The 23046-nt window shown below is 30.4% G+C and overlaps 1 protein-coding gene and 1 long non-coding RNA gene across 2 annotated transcripts in view; both read left to right on the forward strand.

Moving 5' to 3' along the window:
- LOC119602386 (slo-interacting protein 1) overlaps positions 1-23046 on the forward strand; it is a 118111-nt gene that overhangs the window by 53767 nt on the left and 41298 nt on the right. Inside the window, exons 2-5 of the mRNA XM_037953881.1 lie at positions 4669-5109; positions 5872-6180; positions 6246-7392; positions 7509-7741. Coding sequence (XP_037809809.1) covers positions 4669-5109; positions 5872-6180; positions 6246-7392; positions 7509-7741 — 2130 coding nt within the window. The remainder of the gene's footprint in view (positions 1-4668; positions 5110-5871; positions 6181-6245; positions 7393-7508; positions 7742-23046) is intronic.
- On the forward strand, positions 18034-19124 carry LOC119602387. The gene is made up of 2 exons (XR_005231336.1): positions 18034-18247; positions 18315-19124. It is a non-coding gene; the product is annotated as an uncharacterized LOC119602387 (long non-coding RNA).

Here is a 23046-nt window from a genome sequence, read left to right on the forward strand (position 1 = left end):
AATTACTTAAAAATTTTATATATTTTCCTTGTAATTTGAATTCGTATTATGTTTGTTTCTTTTTCTTAATTTTTTATGGTCTCAGTGGAGCATTACATTTTCGTTGAACTTTTATATGCAATTCTGTTGTATGCGCTTTCTTATTTAAAACCCAAGTGAATTGTTTAATGCTAGTGTATAGTTTAATGCGAATTTGTATTATGCGATTTCTTGCGAAACACTATTATTAAATTAGTATTCTCGTTTCTTTAGACCTGACAAAAGCATTCAATTTTATAAATTATTTGAGGATAATTGATAAACTTCGAACAAAATATGCATTTTCTTTGTCAGCCTGCAAACTCATACTATCGTACGTTAAAGATAGGTCTCAGATCATTTGCCCTAATGGTGTTGAGTCAGTGTTATGACCCATTGTTGGTATTATATTAATATGGCAACACTGAATGCAAATAATAGTTATTGCATTCCTTTTTCTATTGTTATTCTTAATTTTAAGTTCGTTGAATCTAGATGTATTGAATTATTAAAAAAAAAACGCGTGTATATTACTTACATACTTTTCAAATAAGGAATAGAAAAGTGGCGACGAGTAAAAAAGAGTAAAATAAATATTAATGCATCAATAATAAAAAGCGGAAAAGGGTATTAACCAAAATTAAATAGGAAAACTTCAGGATGGATGCTGCTCAATTTGCCCAATTATTAGAAGCCTTCAATAAGACTCAACGCGACCTGCTACAACAATTAAATGCAAGTTCTAACCTGCAATCACAGCAGCAACAACAAAATCAATGTACGCAGCCATTACAAGTGCTGTTGCCGCCATTTGAGAACTCTGACGAGAAAAATTAAAATTTCAAATTATACCGTCAGCGATTCGAAAATTATTTAACTATGAAAGGTGTTTTTGCAAATAAAACACTTTGTCATCAAATGTTGGTAAACTCAATTGGTTCTACACACTTCAAGTTGTTAGTTTCGCTTATTGCCCCCAAGACAATTAATAATGTTGACTATGACGACGTAATAAAAATCTTGGAGGCACATTTATGTCCGAAGAAGAACTTTCTAGTAAGTCAACACAGATTTTTGTCAACATATCAAAGTGAGGATCAACGTCGGGACATTATTGAATGTGAGTTCAGATCAACATGTAATTGTAATGCAGATATTTCAAATATTTTTGACATCAACAAAATTTTAGCCGGTACCTCAAGTCGCCGTAGAAGAAGGTTAAAAAATCGTTCTTCTTCAACGTAACGCAATTCCAAATCGAGATTAGATTATAGGAAATTGGGATTCCCAACAAATTATCAATTTCCAATTTGGGAATTTTGTGTTTACGTTGTGGTAGAGACAACCACAAAAAAAAAATGACTGCCGCACTAACAAACATAACCTCAAATGTAACTCGTGTGGAAAAAGAGGACATCTCCAGCGCGTGTGCATAAAAACCTTAATCAAATCTTCAAGGGAAAATATAAATCATGAGAATGATGAGACAATCCACCAGATTTATGGTATCAACCAAATAGTGGATATATTTTCAAATGAATTCAAAGTAAATGATATCGATAAATACTACGTCGAGGTTGATATAAATGGACGCCGCCAAAAATTTTAAGTCGACACTGGTGTTGGATTCGAATATCTTGGACATATTGTAAGATATAATGAAATATCAAAGTCACCAGGAAAAATTGATGCAATAGTTAATATGCCTCGCCCAGCTAATGTCGATGATGTTAGATGATTTTTAGGCATGATAACGTATTATTCCAGATTTATTCCAGATATGTCTTCAATAACTTATCCGTTACGTTAATTGCTTCAGAAAAATTCGACATTTTATTGGTCTTCAAATTGTGAAGCATCGTTTATAAAACTTAAAAATATAATCTCCAGCGACCAAGTACTTATGCTATTCGATCCAGAACTTCCAGTTATAGTAGCATGTGATGCCAGTCCTACAGGTATAGCAGGTGTACTTTTACATATAGTAAATGGTATAGAACGTCCAGTTGCATATGCATCGAGATCATTGTCCACAGCTGAACGAAACTATAGCCATATAGATCGTGAAGCACTTTCAATTGTATTTACATTGAATCACTTTTTTAATTACCTCTACGGAAGAAAGTTTCAACTTATTACAGACAATCGACCATTGACACGCATTTTTCATCAACACAATAAGATGCCAGCTATAACATCTGCCAGATTGCTACGATACGCAGAATTTTTATCAAGTTTCAATTATGAAATTGTCTTCAAAAAGGGCTCTGAACATATTAATGCTGATTGACTCTCTCGTGCTACGCAGCCTCAAGAAAAGCTATATACAGATAATCTCATTAATGAAGAAGTTAATGAGTTGTGTTTTGAATCAATTTTCAATATTTCTAATGAACACGTGAATGCCGAATTTGGTATTTTCCAAAAACTAATTGCTCCAGGACATCCAAGTACAAATGGATTAGCAGAGCGAAATGTTCAAACACTGAAGCGTAAATTGAAAGCAATGTCATCCGATCCGGCTTCAATACAGAAAAAGGTTAACGAAATTCTTCAAAGATATCGAGCTACACTACACCTCTGAACTGTGGAAAGAGTCCAGCTGAACTCTATTTTAAAAGACGTATTCGAATTAAATTGGATGCTTTAAAACCTACAAAGGCGTTCGTCAAATAGGCGTGGGAGAAAGAGTGCAAGTTCTACACATTAGAAACAACAAAACTGTATGGAAAATGGGCAACGTAATCAGGAAGTTTGGAAACCTACATTATTTAGTGAAATTGGATGATGGCTATACGCTTAAACGCCAAATAGACCAACTGAAAATTACAAATGTTCAGAAACGGGAAGTACATTTTGCCCCAAGCATTGATGGAAACAATACTGATTCTACTAACCGTCAAAATCAACAGGCTCATGATTATAACCAGTATATATTGGAAGCTCCAAATCTTCAAAATCAGTCAAATCCAGAATCCCAGGAAATTCAAGAAACTACTAGTCATGCTGCACTTCAAGATCATACAATGGTACAAGGAGCGCAGAATTCTCAAGAGCAAACTATTCGTAGATCTGCAAGATTACGCAATAGGCCAACATATCTTCAAGATTACGTTCCAGAAAAAATTATGTACTATTTTATTAATTTATTTTCGAATTGATTTTTTTCAAAATGACAAGATCCTATTAAGCGTAGACTGTTATGACCCATTGTTGGTATTATATTAATATGGCAACACTTTTTCCTTTTTCTATTGTTATTCTTAATTTTATGTTCGTTGAATAAAGATGTATTGAATTATTAAAAAAGAACGCGTGTATTACTTACATACTTTTCAAATAAGGAATAGAAAAGTCAGATATATTACAACTTCATTCTGGTGTTCCTCAAGGGTCCGTATACTTCTTTATGTAGAACTTTTATATATGCTAACGATGTGGTTTTACTTTTTAGTTGTACACGAGAATTTGTAGATGTTCTTCAAAGTAACATTAAATATTCCATTCGGCTTATCTGTGACTGGACAACACGTAATTTCTTTGCGACTAATGCTTTAAAAACTAAAGACACAATTTTTAGTCGTTTTGGTAGATTTAATGTAAATTTGGATATTTATATTTGTAGTGTGCGTGTCGAGTTTGTTGAGCAAATGAAATTCTTGGGGATCATTCTGGAACTAAACTAAACTTTGCGTAAATTATGTTCTACTAATGCATTTTATCCTCAACATATTAGCTGTAAATTAGAGTATTCTCTTCTAATGTCTCAAGTCTTATATGGGATTGAGATTATATCTGACATTAGCTCTGTGGATTTATCTAAGATTAATCGTATTGTCAATACAATAGTGAGATTTGTATACAATGTAAGGCGCAGAGATCATATTTCACTTTATGTTAGAAATTTTTTAAAATGTTCCTTTTCAGATTTTATTAAACTTCGGAGTATGATCACTTTTCATAAGATTATTAGATCTGGATGTCCATCACAATTGTTTAATAAATTCACTTTTAGTAGATCGACTAGAAATCCTCAGATTTTGGTGTCTCGTTGTTAGAATTTTTTACCAGTTGAATTACGTGTTTTCTCTCATACAAATAATGTTTTCCGTCTCAAACTTTTAAATTTGTTCACAAATTATGAAGCTGCATAATGTATATGTTGTTCTCTTTTTACTCTGAATTATTATGTATTAGTTACATTTATTGTTCGTTCGTGCTTGAGAACATTGAATACATTTTATATTTCAGATTTGATTATGCTGATTTAATGTGAAATTTATTATAGTGAATTTTCTTATTTTCATTGTTGCTATTAATTTGGACCTTTTATTAATTTTATTAATTTTCTTTGTACATTATGGTTGGGGAACCGTTATAAATAGGATAAATTCTGATTGAATATTATTTTGTGTTATTTATTATAGCACACTTTGTAAATATTTTAGGCTTAGTATTATTGCTAAGTAATATATAAGTTTGGCCTTGAAGGCTTTGTATTACTGAATAAACTTAATAAATAAATAAAATAAAAAATAAGGATAAATATTTTTTTTGCAGATTAATGTGAAACGCATTAATCGCATAAATTAAGGTTTGAGTGAATATATAATTAATAAGGAATAAATATTTTTTTTTTTTTTTTTGCAGATTAATGATATTGATGTTAGTCAATTGCCACAACAGCAGCAAAAGACTGCTCTAAGCATGCTGTTAAATGAAGAGACTGATAACGTAGTGCTGGAATTAAAGCGAAAATCTTGTTGGAATACAAACCAGAATGTAGACTTCGATGATATCGAAATTAGCAAAAAACTGTGTTATCTAAAAATTCATCACAATGCCCCTTTGTTAGATAATAATGTAGATAATAATTCTTCTTCAACAACAATAGGTTCGGATATAATTGTTAATCTGCACTTGCCAACTTCAACTCTTCAACAATATTGTATGGCAAAATCTACGCAGACTGAAGATATAGCTTTTTATGTGCACGAACATCTACGTAACATACAAAAAGATACAGAACGTCTTATAGAGCATGAACACAATTTATTTGAGCAGAGTTTGGCCCCAGAAATAGATATTGAAGTAAGTCTTAAAATCCAAATTTTGTAGAAATAATAGTGTGTATTATACAGTTTTGAGATATCTATTTATTATTGTTTGTCAAAAAATATACATATATCACATGAATTCATATGAATATTAATTTTAGAGAATTTATAATACCTCAAAAAACATCATATATATCAGACCTGGGCTATTTCCATTAATTTTGCATTAACATGAAATTAAAAAAAAATTTATTAATTAATATATATATGTATATATATATATATTATATATATATATATAACACATTCAATTTTACTTGAGTTTAGTTAGAAAAAAAATAATTTAATGTAAATAATATTTCTGAATTTAGTGCATTAATTTTACATTAACATTAAATACATATATATATATATATATATATATATATATATATATATATATATATATATATATATATATATAGCGCTGTATTTTTATTTTTATAAATTATTTTATACATTAATGTTAATGGAAAATTAATGCATTAAATTCAAAAATATTTAATGCAAAATTAATGCATTAATTTCAAAAATATTTAATGTTAATGTAAAAAATATTTCATGTTAATGCAAATTTAATGCATTAAAAGTACCCATGTTAATGTTGATGCAATAAACTTGCATTAACATAATTTTCTTTAATGTTGAAAAAATTGTTAATGCATTAACACATTTAACGCATTTATCCCAGGTCTGATACATATATCTTGATGTTTAGTAATTAAAAGAACAATTTTAATATTTTTTTTCCTTTTAGGAAATAACATTAAGAAAATCTGATAGTAATGAACGTTTGGGAATAACTGTATGCTATAGCAATACTGACGATTATGCGGAAGGTGGAGGTAATACCAGTGCAGAAATGTATAATGAAACAGTTGTAACCGAAGTATATATCAGTGATATCCATCCAGATAGTGTTGCTGGACGTGATGGGCGTCTAAGACAAGGCGATCAAATATTACAAATAAACGGTAAGGACATAAAAACCCGTCCGGAGACAGAAACACTAATTGCGGAAAACAATAATGCTGTTACGTTATTGGTTAGCAGATATTTATATGCTGTAAGAATTTCTCAGTTGGATTTATTATATTGTGTGCAATTAATTATTTTATGTTTATGTATTAGGATGAGGATGATTTTAATGATCCTTCAACAAATGAAGATGATGATGAAGTTCTTGTTGTAGAGGACGACGAAGACGATGACGATGAAGATGATGAATTCTATGAGGATAATAACATGACGTATGTTAATTGTGTGATAAATAACGATTGTTGTATTAACGCTACTGAAGAACTCGACAAAGCTTTAATGTCACAAGTAGCCCAACAAGAACAATTGCAACAAACTGGAGAAAAACTGGAAAAGTTAAGAGAGAAATGCAATATAAATACTTCTACCTCTATGACCCATTCAAATTCAGCATATCAAAGTACGAGTCTCAAGTCTACCAGTGATGGTCAAAAAGAAAAGCTTGTGAAAAATGAAAGGAAATCCTGGATAACTGGATCATCTTCAAGCACAAAATCTGGGAAGAATTTAAAATCGAATTCAGCCAAAATAGAAACAATCCCAGGCGTTAAAACACACGATGACTATGAAACTGAACATATATATGAAACGATCCCCGAAGATCCTGAATCTGAGCCATTTTACTGCTCACCTTATGATAGTTCGGTTTATGTTAATGCCATGACATCATGTTCTTCTTCAACTATTACCGATGCTTTGCAGCATTTACAACAAAAACAGCGAGTTGCGCAATGGTTGGGTATTAAGCCCTTACAGGATCTTTGTGCAACGACTGCTCCTCGGCAGTCTGTGCGTAGCAGTTATGGAGGAGGACGCTCCTCAGCATTTTTTAACAAAAGTGGGACTGGTACAGTTCGAAGTGCTATAACTACATTGACGAATGGATCGGTTGACTGTATTGTAGGCAATATTACTCTTCCTGGTAATTGCCAACTCGAAGATCAGGATAATTCATCCAGTGCTTATAACACGGGTGGCTCCAATAATAGTGTTTCTCCTCTTACATTAATGTTAAATCCTAAAAATCGTTCCGACCAAAGTCATACTTTAGCTACATCTGTTATTAATCCACCAACGAATGGAGTTATCGATGATGGTATTGGACTCCAACAAATACATCAAAAATCTTCCGCCCAACAGAAAACACACTCTCCAAAAGATAAGTCAAAAATCACCAGTCCCAAAAGTGGTACTTTTCAAATTAAAGCAAATGCCGGTCCTCATAAAGTGGCTGTTATGGGTAAGTAGTTAAACCTTTCAAAGGTATACTGTTATTTTCTGAATAAACTTAAAGAGTTTATCTAATAAAATAAGTATAAATTGAAAATTCTTATGAATTATTTTTTTTTTGCGCAGACGTACAAATGCATCCAAATATTTTAGACAAAAACAAAGAAACTAATGTTCATCGAAATATGTTGCTAAAACAACATTTATTTAATCAAAAAATGTGCTTGGAGAAATCACTACAACCTCACCCTCTTCAACAAAGAACGCCATGTTATTACCAACAGCAACCAGATCAAATACAGTGCCCACAGTTTACAGCTCCTAATTTAAGTCAATATCATTTTGTAAGCAGTCAAGAGGTAAGTAATATATACTATTGGTCTTATATATATATATATATATATATATATATATATATATATATATATATATATATATATATATATATATATATATATATATATATATATTATATTTAACAAATGTACAATCAGTGTTGGCTAACATGATTTGACAAAGATAACATAAAAATTATTGCCCATGTTATTGCAGTGTACTAAAAAAAATTCTATTTAGCTGGTCAAATTAAAGGAACTCCTTAACGACTCTAAACGGCTCCAAATTTTTTAATTTTTTTTCCATTGATCGTACTTTTAATACGGAATGTAACGATACTATTTTTTTGGTGCTCTCTTATAGTTATGGAGTTATAGACGTTCAAAAAAAGGATTTATAAAGTTAAGGGGTTTTTTTTTTTTTGTAAAAGTGCCCATAATTCGAAAAGCTTTCAGGTGATGTTCAATGTTATATGAATTATTAACCCATTGAGTGCCAAAAGTATAAAAAGGAGTTTTTTTTTTTTTGTAAAAGTGCCCATAATTCGAAAAGCTTTCATTTGGTGCCTGTAACATAGTTAACCCTTTAAATGCCGAAAATATATATAGTTGAATCCTGAAGTGTAGACTAACAAAAAAAAACGTGATGCACTAATGGGTTAAAAAGCGTCGCAGATGCAAAAAGGATTTAATTTTTTTATTTTATCCCACAGAAAAAAAATTCTTAACATTTTGTGAAATAATTAAAAAGTTTTATGAAGTTTTTGTTGTATTCTCTGGAAAAGCGCCATAGTCGCTGTTGTATCCCACAGAGAAAATTCCTAACAAAAAGGCAATTATGTATTTAAAAATTATATTTTAATAATAAATATTTTAATTGGTTGGGGTCTCATAATATAAATATATCGAATGAAAAAGTATGATTTTGTTTAAGCAAATCATATTTTTCAATTTAAATATGAATATAATAACTAAACGTCCGAAATAAATGAATTAATTAAAAAAAATATTGAGTTTTTAATTCATTAAATGGGCTAGGAATTTGCAGTGTACATCAAATGAAAGCTCATTCTATCTCCTATTCAATTTTTCAGTTTATATGTTGTGTTCATATCGTAAATTAAAGAGAAATTCTTAAATTTGCATAAAAATCCTAAATAAAAGTCACATTTTTTCGAGATTGCGTTCAATGGGTTAATGGAAGGGGTTATGTTATACATATAAAAAGTAAAATTTGGATAGATAATGCGGAAGATATTCTACATTATATTATAAATCATTAATTGTCTGAAACTCCTAAACCAAATGAGAGCAAGAAAAAATTTTGACACCAAACAATTTTAAATTAAGTTTGCTACACCTGGTTTAAATATTATGAAAATCGCAGCCGTTTAGAGTCGGTAAGTTATGCCAAATTAAATTTTAGCTTGAAACTGGACCATCATCAATAAAGCTGGACAATCCAGCCAAGTCTAGCCAGGCTAGCAACCCTAGTACCGGTGCTATCTGTTGCTGCTTGCTGTTGTTAATTTGCTTTGTTGCCAAATTTACTTTTGTTTATTTACAACAACTAAAATATAAATTGTTGCATCTAACTAAAACTTTTAAATGCGGTTCCTGCAATGATAACATTAACAAGAACCAAACTAGCATTCAATGTAAAGAATGTGCCCAGTGGTCTCACATTGCATGCACCAAGATTTCTGAAAAGGTTCTTTCAGTGTTGAAAGATAGCAGGTTATATTTTACTTATACCTCTTGGAATAATGATCCTCGGTCCGGATTTGAGACTATGTTGAAAAATGAAATTAGCTCACCTAATTGCAAAATAGATGACTTTATAAGCAAGGTTGATAGTGAACAGACATCGATTAAGAATGCGTTGGCGGTTACTGTTGCTTCCTTGAAAACAGAGATTGCTTCTTGCATTAAGGAAATGAAAAGTGAGTTATCAACTTCCAACAAAATTACTGCTTTAGAGGAGGAAAATACGGGCTTAACCGTACTAACATTATAGTTACTGGTTTGCCTGCCGGTATAAATGATCTGATGCCTGTTATTATGAAATTAGGAACAATATTTGATGTTCAAATTTGCACATCTGACATACAATATATTGGCTATATAAATAAAAGGAAGTCTATTTTGGTGAAATTCAATAGTATCTTTGTTCGGGATAAAATAATGAGTCAGTATTTTAAAACTCGGTCTTTGAAGGTTCGTGATTTTGTGGATGGTGATGTTGGTTTAAGAGTCTATTTGAATGACCACTACTTTCTTGCTGCTAGCAGGCTTAATATGATTTGATTTGTAAATACCTAATTAAAAAGTTCCGAATAATGAATAGTGACAGATTGAGAGTTAAATTAACATTGCCTGATGATTCTGAGGTGGTCTATAGTCCTTCTCAATGTGCAGATTTGGTGGATGATGCCCGTTAGTATTTTAAATCTGTTTTTTTTTGCACTCTTTGAGTTTAAATTAACGTACATACATGCTTACATGAGAGTTTTATATTACTTTTTTCATATTACATTCATTGTCTTGTCACTGATGTTTATACTTACTTTTGTTAATGGTCCCAAAACTTTCTGTAATCACATGTAAATTGTATTTATTGCTAAATGCTTATGATAACAAGTTTCTGTATTCCAAATAGGTACTCTAATTGAGTAATCAGTTTTATGTGGTTATTCATTTGATTCGAAATAACTATATATTGATTTATTCTGTAAATATTATGTACATATGTATGTATTTGAGGAGTAAATTGATTTTTGTTTTAAATAACTAAATATTTTTGATAAATATTCATGTGAATAAGGAATGTTTTTTACTTGAGTTCTTGAATCAACATCACCGTTACTTCTCTATTAAACTTAATTTTTTTGTGTTGCGGTAGTTAAAAAGGGAATTTGTCGTAAAAACATAAATTGGATGAAATGTAAAGAAATTCTATTTGCCCAAAGTATAGAGCCTATTTGTCTAATCGCACAGAGAGTAACTGGAGAGTTTTCTGTAAGCTTCGAAATAAAGCCAAAAACGTTATTCGTAGAGTAAAGAGGTTACATTTTTTTAAATTTTTTTGGGGGGCTTGATTCATCTGCTGTTTGGACGGTTCATAGGGGTGCTGTCTGTGTTGGGATTGATTTAATGACATATGAGTGTGATATTAATGAATTAAATGATTTCTTTGTTTCGGGTAGCAGTACAAATTCCAATATTGACTTAACGGACTTTCATAATTCGATTGATTCTTTTTTATTTTTTTGTAATTTAATTTAATTTATTTTAGTTCGCATTATTGGTGGAATTTTTTACCATATTTTTTAATTTAATTTAATTTATTTTCAAAATAAACCTAGCCTATTGGTCATAATCGGTTACAAATTTCTACTTAAAAAATATAATCGTAATATAATATAATAATAATATAAATATAATATATATAATATAATATAAAATATATAATAAATAAGAATAAAAAATAAATTATTAATAATTAAATCAATTGCATTGTATATATAAAAAGTTGTACCACCAAAATTAAAAACCTAACTTAAAATGTCAAAATATTAATAATGGAAGTTCATCACAACCATCCAAGAAAAACAATCTCACCAAAGCCAGGATACTGTATCCCTGCCATAAAAACAATCGACCAAATTAAAAGATAGAAGCGTGATCCCCAATCTCTAAAAAGTAGAAAGTACAAGAACATGAGTGACTGTTAGCTAACCGCACCCTTAGCTATACAAGATAATAGGAATGACTACCCAACATAGAAAACAAAGTCCAAAAAAAAAAAAAAAAAATATCTAAAACCAAGTTCCACATTCAAATAATGTAATCAGAAGTATGTACAACAACAATTGTAAAATACGAAAAGAAATCAAGATACAAATATTTGCAAGCAAAATAAACTCACTCCGCTCACCAATTCAATGACAGCACACTATCCGCAAATTAAACTCCAAAGCAAAATAGTTTTGACGCCTCCACAAAATGTCTAAGACTAACAATTCAATCAGTCACTAATATTTCAAATAAAACACCACGACAACTCACCAACTTTTTTAAGAATATACGACCATAACACAACCTAATAAACTGTAAACCCCATGATGCACGAGAAGAAAATGAGTGACATATAAAAAAACAAAAAATATTGAAAACAAAGAATGAATCAAAAATTAAATACCAACGATTACATTAAACTAAGTATCCCTTAAGAACTGCATCAGCTAATAATCATAATGATAAGAAGAACAGCAACTGAAATAGACATCTAATTGCAAATAGAGTCCAAACCATAGAACAATTCGCATAACAGAAAAAAAAAACAATTTCAAGACTCCTGGCAGAATAGGAAATGGACCAAAAAAATTAATTGAAAACAAAGCAAAGAACTCATGTATATGAACAAATGAGAGAACAATATGAAGATGAAAACTATAAGAATAAAAAATGGCTAATCCGATGGAAAAAATAATACAAAAAATATCTCTCCCAATGACCAAGACACTCTCTCACTATAAACAATCTGAGAATTAATCAAACATTAAAGATATTTCCACACATCAAAAGATGAAAACTCACTCAGCACTATAAATACAAATAAAATATTACCAGCCTTGCCATAAATAAAACAATATCTGAAGCAATGAAATTTCATACTCAAACAACTTAAACCACTAATACCAACTACAGGAATCCCACCACACCCCATTAATAAAACAAGACCACCTCAACTCTAACAACATACTGAAAAATGCTAAGCAATAATCCAATATGAACAAAAACACTGTAACAATAGCACTAACAAATCTAAACCCATATAAGATACCCCTATCAAAGCATCAAACAACAATGAAATGCCAACTTACAAAACAAATCTCTGAGAAAGACACAAACCCAAATGCTGGCAATCAAAAATCAGATGAAATAGAAGCAACATCACAATACAACTTGAACAACTAACAACCAAAAAGATAAAAAATCCTAGCAAAGGATATTATGTAAAAAAACTATGCTTTTTTAAAAACCCCTATAACAAAACAAATCATAAGCTCAAAACAACAAGCTACATAAGCTACAAGAACAATATATGCCATCAATCACAAAACACAATATGTAATAAAAGTAGTCGTCATTGTAGAATTCCGAAATTTAAATTTACGGCTAAGAGAGACCCATATATAATACACCGCTGTTCACCAGAGAATGAAGTATCATTAAAAATGCAATCAAACAATACGGATCCTACACAATATATCACAGATAATGAAAAGCTTCTATTAAGAAATTAATGTAGAATTTCCCGCAATTACACAAAGTATGATTCCAGAACAAGAACCACATATAAAACTGGGACACTGAAGATCATACATCCTAAAATGATGACAAGAAAAAGAAAACAATATTGATCAGTTAAACATAAGCCACAACGCCCAATCCACTACCATAGCATAAGAAAGAGTACAAATACAATTGAATATAAAGTTGCAATTAAAGATAACATTTAATTTCTTTAAGAAACATGGAAACACTGAAACACTCTGAAAATCCACTTTAATAAAACCAAACAACAAAAATAATCATTGTTCCTCTAAATGTCAAAAAAAAGTGTCATCCATGCAAACACAAAACAAATATTCACATATTGCCCATCTGCATCATAAGAGAAAAAAAAGCAAGTAGAGCAATCAGGCATCTACATAACACAAAAATACATCAACACATCGCATCATATGTCAAGAATTACAAGTTTGATACCAATGTAACATACAAAAATCAAGAAATCAGGACACTATCACAAACCATAAAAGAGTACACTGCAAGACATTGAATAAATTTGCCAAATTCTAGGAAAAACCAGAATAGCAAATTAAAAATAGCCAACAAAATCCAACCATGAACTACTCATCATGTGCAAGAGTAATACAAATATATAACCAGAAAAAAATTTCACAAAAAAAGATTTCAATTCAATAATACCTACAGAATCAAACGATTACAAGCGACCCAGCAAAATATTTGCTTACAATGATTACCATTAAGTACTTTATTAATGACTTACTTTGTATGTAAAGTCTAAAAAAAATCAAAATAAAGAAACAAACAAACATAAAACAGTTACTTTTTCTTTTTTTTTCCTTTTTTTGTGCACACGATATCAAATATCTATTTTTAGACAAACAGAAAATAAACTAGTATTTGTGTGTGAAGACTATTATTTGACGCACAATAAAACAGCTAAGCAGTGGTGTAGTGAGTGGAGCATGCAACTGGCAGACGGAAGGTATTGAGTTCAACCCCAGTCTGTGTCGACTTTTTATTTATTTTTTTTTTTTTTTTTCATAAATATTCTATAAATAACTCTACTAAAAAAACAACTTATTTCCAACCAAATAATATTGACTTACTTTTGGAACATCTCAAACAAAATTAAGTACTTTTTCTAGTAGAATTGTAAGCACTTTACTCGATGAATTCTGGTGATTTTTCTAGTGAATTTGTAAGCAAATATTTTGCTGGGGAGTTCTTGAAATAGCTTCATTCTATATGTATTAGCAGAAAAATCAAATATTCTCAAGGAAATAGGCAACTTATTATAAGTTCGCGCCACTCTAACACAAAATGAACGTTCCAATATCGGAGTCAGTTTAGGTATTTTCAGCTGTCTACTCCTAGTAGATCTACAGAATTGAAACAAACTAATTAAATATCCTGGAGTCTGCAATTTATATGATTTATAAAAGTGTAACAAATTTCTATATTTTGTAAATTCCATAAAGGAAAACCCCAAGAAATCTGAGACATAAGACGAAACATGCTGTGACATTCTAAGGGAATATAGGTACCTAATAGGGTGATCGACTCGATTTTTCAACCGGTTTTAAAACCGGTTTTTTCTGCTTTACCAGTGTCGGTTTTTTCTTAATGTTGATTTTTCGAATATCGAATAACCCGGTTTTTTCACTTTTTAAAAACCGGTTTCGAATACTTTTATTTGCTTTGTATTCAAAGATTATTTAAATGAAATTTTTAAGTAAATAATAATACAGCCCGCCTAAATTTTAAAAATATTCGAGTCGAGGAGCTAGCGTATATTTTTCTAAAGCTCCTTTAGTTAAACTTTTTTGATTTTCCTAATTAATTAAAAAAAATTTATTTGTAAAATTGATAACTATTTGATAAAATTTTATCAATCTTAAGATTATATTCCAATTACAATAATTAATTTACGGCTGAAATTTTATGGAAGTGTTGGAATGCCTATGCAAATTTCCTAAACAGGGCTTTTAAAATAAGCTATGATTACCTTATGTTTAACAGAAGTGTCCCACTTTTTTCCTAATTTTTTTATATTAAAGAAATAATGTAAATCAGACGACTAGATCTAAAGTTATAATCTTTTAAACCGTTAAAAATCATTTCGGGCCATGTTTTATTAATCAAATTTAAACATAAACATTAAGTTTTTCAAATTAAAATATGTTTTTTATTTATAATGAAAAACCGGTTAACCGGTTTTTTCTGAATTTGAAAAATATCAACCGGTTTTTTTTAAATGTCAACTATTCGAACTATTCGAAAACCGGTTTTTGGAAAATGTCGAATAATCGATCACCCTAGTACCTAATAACTCGATTAAAAGCTAACCTAAGTTTTCTTATGACAGCCAAAGGTACCAGAAAATACCTCCAAGGCATACAAAAATATAGGCATTATCAGTGCATGAACAACTCTCTTTCTAACATGAAAAAGCAACAACAAATCTAAGCTATATAATTTACGTAAAGTAAAATTAACCCTAGAAATAACAGTGTTAACATGACCCTCAAAGCTCAAACCAGTATCAATAATTACACCGAGACACTTAAGTCTATCAACAAACTCTATCATTATACCATCAAAGTTAACTGAAAAATTGTAACCACTACACTTACCGAAAAACATTGCCTTAGTCTTATCCGTATTTATAGAAAGACGATTATCAGTAACCCAATTCAAAAGCAGTCCAACAGTAAAGTTAATCCTACATTGCAAAACAACAGAAAATACAGCTTCTCCTTTGAACAGCAGCTGAACATCATCCGCAAATGAAAATGGAAGACACATATTGCTAGAAACCACACTGAAAAGATCATTCATAAACATAATGAAAAGTAGCGGACCAAGAACAGATCCCTGCGGAACCCCACTATAAACTGGCAGCATTCCAGAACAACGACTATTACAATAAACATACTGCATTCTATTAGATAGATAAGAATATATTAGCCTACAAGCTGATCTGGAGAAACCATAATATCTATGCAACTTATTAATTAAAAGCAAATGATTTACTCTATCAAAGGCTATAGCAAAATCCAAAGATAATAAAACACAAATACCTTTTCCAGAAAGATTACTCCTAATGTTGTCAGTTAAACCAAGAAGCAAGGATGTTGTACTTCTATTGCACCTAAAACCCGATTGGCAATCATGAAGCAGTTGATTTTCATCAATATGTTGAACAAGTTGAATCTTCATTAGATGCTCAACCATCTTTGATAAGATAGGCAATAATGATATAGGTCTAAATTCATCACGACCAATTAAAACACTGTTCTTCCTTATAGGAATAACCTTAGCAATTTTCCATAACAATGGAAAAGTTGAAGTAGTTAAAATCATATTAACTAAATGTAATATATGATTACCAACTAATGGCATTAAAAGTCTAAGAAACTTGAGCGTAAAACAATCATAACCAACAGCAGTTGACTTTATCAGATCAAAGGCATCAAACATTTCATAAATATCTACAGAACGAAAAGAAAATCCATCATATGAAATACCGGAAAAATCTACAAAGCCATTAGAATCAACAGACTGATTAGAGGAGAAAGCATCGTTTAAATCATCAGGATCAACATCATTATACTTATCAGTCCCATCCACAACCCCATTCCTATTCAAAATATACCAAATCTTCTTACTTTTTACGCACTTTCTCCCAATCTAATAATGTTTTTAAACTAAAACTGTTATAATTTTTTAATTCTGGAATTTAATTTTTTTCCATAATTACTATTTAAAGGAATCGGTTGCTGAGTGGACCATTTTCCATCTCAATGTTTATACCCTACACCACTTTAGTGGGGAGGGTATATTGGATTTGTGCTGATGTTTGTAACATATAAAAATATAATACCAATCGGCTTAGAATCGTTTTCTGAGTCGATTAAGCTATGTCCGTCCGTCCGTCCGTCCGTCCGTCCGTCTGGCTGGCTGGCTGGCTGGCTGTCCATGTAAACCTTGTGCGCAAGCTACAGGTCGCAATTTTCGAGATAATTGGATGAAATTTGGCATGCACGTTTTATTTGACCCAAGGACGAAGCCTATTGAAAATGGTTAAAATCGGTCCATTATTTCACCTAGCCCCCATAGAACAGAACCCCCCGAAAAGGGCTTCTGAGCTCATAATTATGTTAAATATACAGATATATCGATAAAATACGGCACAACTAAGTTTTATAGAAGTCTTGATAACCCTGCCAAATTTCATAAAGATCGGGCCCCATTTGACCCTAGCTCCCATACAAAGTCCCCTTCAGAAAATTACTTGAATGTCCCAAATTAACTTATAAACACAAATATCGCGATGAAATTCAGCACAATTAAATATTATGTAAATATAAATATGTTCACAAAATTTTATCGGGCTTGGTCCATATTTGCCCCTAGCCCCCATATAAAGCCTCTTTCAGAAAATTGGTTTTTCATCCATAAATTGCTTAAATGTATCGGAACAAGGGAATATTGAAGATAAATGCGATATTATGAAAAATAAATCACATTTAATATTCATAACTGGTGTAGGGTATCATATGGTCGGCCACGCCCGACTATACTTTCTTACTTGTTTTAAAATTGATATGGCTGGGGAGCCAAGTGAAGGTTAAATTGATATGAGAATCTGAATATTCTATAGAAGGGACTTAATATAAATATTTCTATGTTGAATTTAAATTTGTATTGAAATATGTAGATTTGTATATTTTATTTATATATTATAGTATTTATATATGTATGTATATATTTTTTATATGAGCTCAGGCGTTATACATATATGTGTAATGTCAATATTTTGGCCTTTGTAGGCTTTATGTTTTCAATTTCTTTATTCCAATAACCTAGCCTATATAGGCCATAATTACTACTATAAAAAGTTTTCAAATTTTTTTTGTTATACTAAAATATAAAATACATAGCCAGAACTCAAATTCTTTCAATTCCACTTTTAATTTAAAGTTATAAGTTTTAAAGTTAGTCAGAGAAAAACAAACTCAACCGGTTCCAGAAATATTTAGAGGTGTGTACAGAAATAACTAACCAAGTTTAAAAAAAGTAACATACTCCTGACAACCTTTTATTCGGTGAGAAAAAACTATAAAGAAAGAAATTATCCAAAATGATAAGTAATGTCACAAGAAGATGAAACATCCACACCAAGTCCGACACTCAACGCTGATATTAAAAGTAGGTTCAACAATAATCTCTAAAAAAACAATAAATCCTCAAGAGAAATTAATTAATTAATTCACAGGGGGATAAAACCAACCTCAAATCCGAATTCAGTGCCAACACACTATCCGCAAATTAAATTCCAAACAAGTTATTATTGGATGTCCAATCCATATGCCCAAGTACAACACGCCGATCAGTCGCTAATAAGCCAATAAAAACTCTACATCAAATCACCAAACAATTTATGTACTCACAGTTTTAATATAGTCAAGAAAGTCTAAAAGTAACCACACTGAAAGAATAGTAATCAACTGATATGTCAAAAACTAACAATGCAGAAAATATATGAAGGAAAAGGGAGACTTTAACAGCAACTACATGAAATCAAACCTCCTAAAAGACGATTAGTAGTAATCAAAACAATAAGAGGACCAATGCTACCTTAACAAAATATTCCCGCAATTCAGAATCAAACTACAGAACAATTAACATAAGATAATCAATTAACATAAGATAATAAGATTGGTACTTAAAGAATTTGGCATTGGAAAAACTAATAGAAACGATTCACAGTAATACACTGGGGACACAAGCTGTGATTTCATAAACTGCGTTTTGTATTTATTTTAAAAATTTTTAATTATAAGTGAAATTCTTAGAGTCTTGCACTATCGTTAAATACGTTCGGATCATCTTCCAATCAACACGAAAATAAACTTAAAATACGAGGAAATAAAAAATGAGTACTATAACTTTAATAAAGCAAACTGGTCTCGCTTTAATAAATATATAAATCGAAATCTTCCCGATATTAGTACCAATGAAATAACTAACACCTCTCAGATAGACTCATTGTTAGATCAGTTTAACTCATGTATAAAAATGGCTATACAAGATTCTGTACCAAGTTGTAAAATTTCACTTCCTATCAAACCACTACCAAGCCATATAAAAAGAACGATACAATTCAGAAACATTTATAGGCGTAACTGGAAAAGATTTAGAGATATAGAAGATCATCGCCAAATGACCCGATTAAATAAAAAAATTAAAAAGGAAATAGAACAGTTCAGAAATGAACTTACCATCATGTTTAATGCCTGTTTAAAATTATGTTACTTTCCTACTGCTTGGAAATTATCAAAAACTATACCAATACTCAAACCAAATAAGAGAGCAGAATGTCCAACATCGTATAGACTAATTAGTTTACTGTCTTCAATTAGCAAAATCTTGGAAAAAAAAAACAATATTCTCCCTGTACAACAATTCGGTTTCAGAAAAGAACACAACACAACTCAACCTCTGTTAAAAATACGCAATCTAGTGAAAAATAACTTTCAATATTGAAAATCTACTGAAATGGTTCTCCTAGATATAAAAGCCGCATTTGATTCCGTATGGCATAATGGCCTTATATATAAATTAAAGAAATTAAAGAGTTTCCTTAATGACAGGTCCTTTAAAGTTTATTTAGGTTCGGTCCACTTCCAACGAACAAATATAAACGCAGGTTGTCCTCAAGGGTCTTGCATATCACCCATTTAATACAACATCTTCACTTCAGATATACCTACTTTTCAAAATTGCATTACATCAATATAGCGCTAACTGATGAACATATTTCATATTTGCTCAACAAAATAAATGTGATGAATAGAATGATGTACCCAATTATAAACAGAAAATCTGAACTTAACTTAAACAACAAAAAATTAATTGTAAAATCAATTTTTCACCCATTATTTTTTTATGGCGCTCCAGTATGGTCGACTTCTACAAAATGTCATATAAATAAACTCCAAATTGCTCATAATAAACTATAAAAATTAATTTATAATCTACCTTGGCATTACTCAACGCAACGTTTACATACTCTCGACAACCTTGATCTTGTACATGTTAAAATTGAAAGACTAACTCATAATTTCCACACAAGATGTCAATATTCCCAGTATAATCACTTAAATGATCTGATACAATCTTAATTTTTTTGCTTTTATTTATTTTACACATAGTTTAAGTTTTTACCTATACCCAGCTTTAAAAAGGTTTTTTGTTAAATTTTTACCTTCCTTTAATAATTATTAAAACATTTTTGTATATATTAAATTTTGAAATAATTGCTAAGTAGAAAATGAACGTAGTTCCTAAACTCTTTACTGTACTAAGCCAATTTTAAAAATTTATTAATGACAAAATAAACACTGAATAAATAAAAAAAAAATAAAAGTGAAATTCTTAATATAAAAGTATACTTTTACTTTTATGTAAACATTTGATTTTACGAAGCTTGATTGACTAAAGGTTCAGATAGTGAAAGAAACGACTTATAATGGTTAAATTATCTAAAAATAAGATTTTGAGAAGATTTCGAGAAGAAAAAGTTTTGAACGCACTTATAGATAACGACAATCCACCGATTTTTGGGCCACCGACCCGTTCTTGGTGGTTAAAAAGGGGTTTAAATATATAAAAATAAGTATATTGATGGATTTGTGAAATAATGCTAAAATAAGTATTTAACACAAAAAGTTCATAAAATCTAAAAAATTTTAAAATTCAATTTGAATTGTAGGTAGATTATTGTAACGTAAGTTTAGATAAAATGCATCCAATCATATTAAAACATCAGAAAGAATATTCTTTGTATTTTTATACACTTCACCAGAATTGTATGTTTTATATCTTAAATAAAAGGTATTTAACACTACTTCCTTATGATACATAGAGTTTACAAGTTTTTTTGATCCATCGTATTTTATTGGTATTTGAAATATTTAGCATTGGACAAAAAAATAAAATAATGAGCTAAAATTTCTTGAACGGCGTTTTTGTACTTATTTAAAAAATTTTAATTGCAAATGATATTCCCAATATCAAAATATACTTTTTCCTAGATTCTTTATGTTAACGTGTGTTTTTTTCAACGCCTTGTTGACCATATGAGCTCTGACGGCTTGGAGCCACGGCTTTCAAATTTTCTTAAATAAAAAGTAAAAACAGTGATGGAATATACTTAACATTGTTAAATTACTTAAAAAATAGTTCTTGAATAGATTTCGAGCCGAAGAAGTTTTGAATCCGCTTAAAGATAAGAATAATCCACCGATTTTTGGCAGATTTTGAGCAATATTTTACATTTTGGCAACTCAAGCCGTTCTTAGTGGTTAAAAAGGCGCTTAAATATCAAAGTATCTTGATGGACAGGTGAAATAAGTTGAATTTGAAACTAAAATTTCAAGAAATGTAAAAATTTCGAAAATTAATTTTAAATTTAGGTATAGTACTGTTTGGGAATTAATACTTGTATATAGACCCAATACGATCTATTGCAACAAATAAAACAGAATGTTCTTAAATTAAGAAAATAAGATATGTTTTTTATTTCATTACCTTTTCTAAGATCTAATACGTTTATTTTATGAAAAAAAATATAAAGAATATTCTTTCTGACGTTTTAATATGATAGGTTGCATTTTATCTAAACTTACGTTACAGTAAACTACGTACAATTCAAACTGAATTATAAAATTTTTTTAGATTTTGTGAACTTTTTGTGTTAAATGTAACTTATTTTAGTATTATTTCACAAGCCCATTAATAAACTTTGGTATTTAAGCATTCCAAAGTATTAGCAGATTGCTAATACTTTGGAATGCTCCAGGAAGATGGTTTATAATGCCCTAAGACATATTCAGAATTATAAAACATTTAAAAATGTTACACAGGCTCCTTGGCCCAGAAAAACTTCACGTAAAGAGGACTCTTTAATATACAGAGCCTCTGTCGAAGATCCTTTTAAGAGCTCCACCATAATCCAGAGAGAAATTTCAGAAAAAATGGTATCAATGTGTCCAGCAGAACGATAAGAAGAAGACTTAATGAAAAAAATGTACGTGGATGCATTTCTCAGCATAAGCCACATGTTTCAAAAAAGAACATAGAAGCTCGGTTGTGCTTTGCTCGTGAGCATTTGGAAAAACCGTTAATTTTTTTTGGAAAATTGTCCTCTGGAGTGATGAATCTAAATTTTGTAGATTCGGGTCGGATGGTAAGAGGTATGTATGGCGTCCTCCGAACATGCAACATAATCCAAAGTACACCAGTAAAACAATAAAACACGGTGGGGGTAATGTGATGGTGTGGCAGCATTTTCTGGGCATGGTGTTGGTCCTATAAAAAAGATTGATACTCGTATGGACCAGTATGTATACCAGAATATACTTCTAAATATAATGATACCTTATGCAGAGGACAACATGCCACTTAGGTGGCGATTTATGCAAGATAATGATCCAAAACACACCTCACGCTTAGTGAGGTGTTGCTTGGAATCGAACAATATAGACGTGTTAAAATGGCCAGATCAATCTCCGGATCTCAATCCTATTGAGAACCTTTGGAATGATGTGGAGCAGCATATAATGAGAGAAAAGCCTAAAAATTTGGCCGATTTATGGAAGGAAGTAGAAAAAGCTTGGAGTGGAATTTCAGTGGATCGCTGTATGGCTCTTGTAGAAAGTATGCCAAGGAGACTAGCAGCTGTGATCAAAAATAAAGGGTATCCAACTAAGTACTAAGTTTTTAGTGAAATAAGTTTTTTTGTTTTGTTAATTTTTTTTAATATGAATAAACATTTTTATTTGTGCTAAAATACTGTCCAGTGGTTATTCTATTCTGGATAGAAAAACGTAAAATATATATAAAGGAATAATGTTGGACATATTAGGACATGATCTTTGAGGGATATGTAACACGCATGCAAAAGAGATAATAAAAAAATAAAAAATAGAGGAAATATTAGCGTT

Source organism: Lucilia sericata, unplaced genomic scaffold (genome assembly GCF_015586225.1).
Source record: "Lucilia sericata isolate MDLA Ls3-8-SP2 unplaced genomic scaffold, ASM1558622v1 Contig000225F_arrow, whole genome shotgun sequence".
In the NCBI taxonomy this organism is placed as follows: Eukaryota; Metazoa; Arthropoda; class Insecta; order Diptera; family Calliphoridae; genus Lucilia; species Lucilia sericata.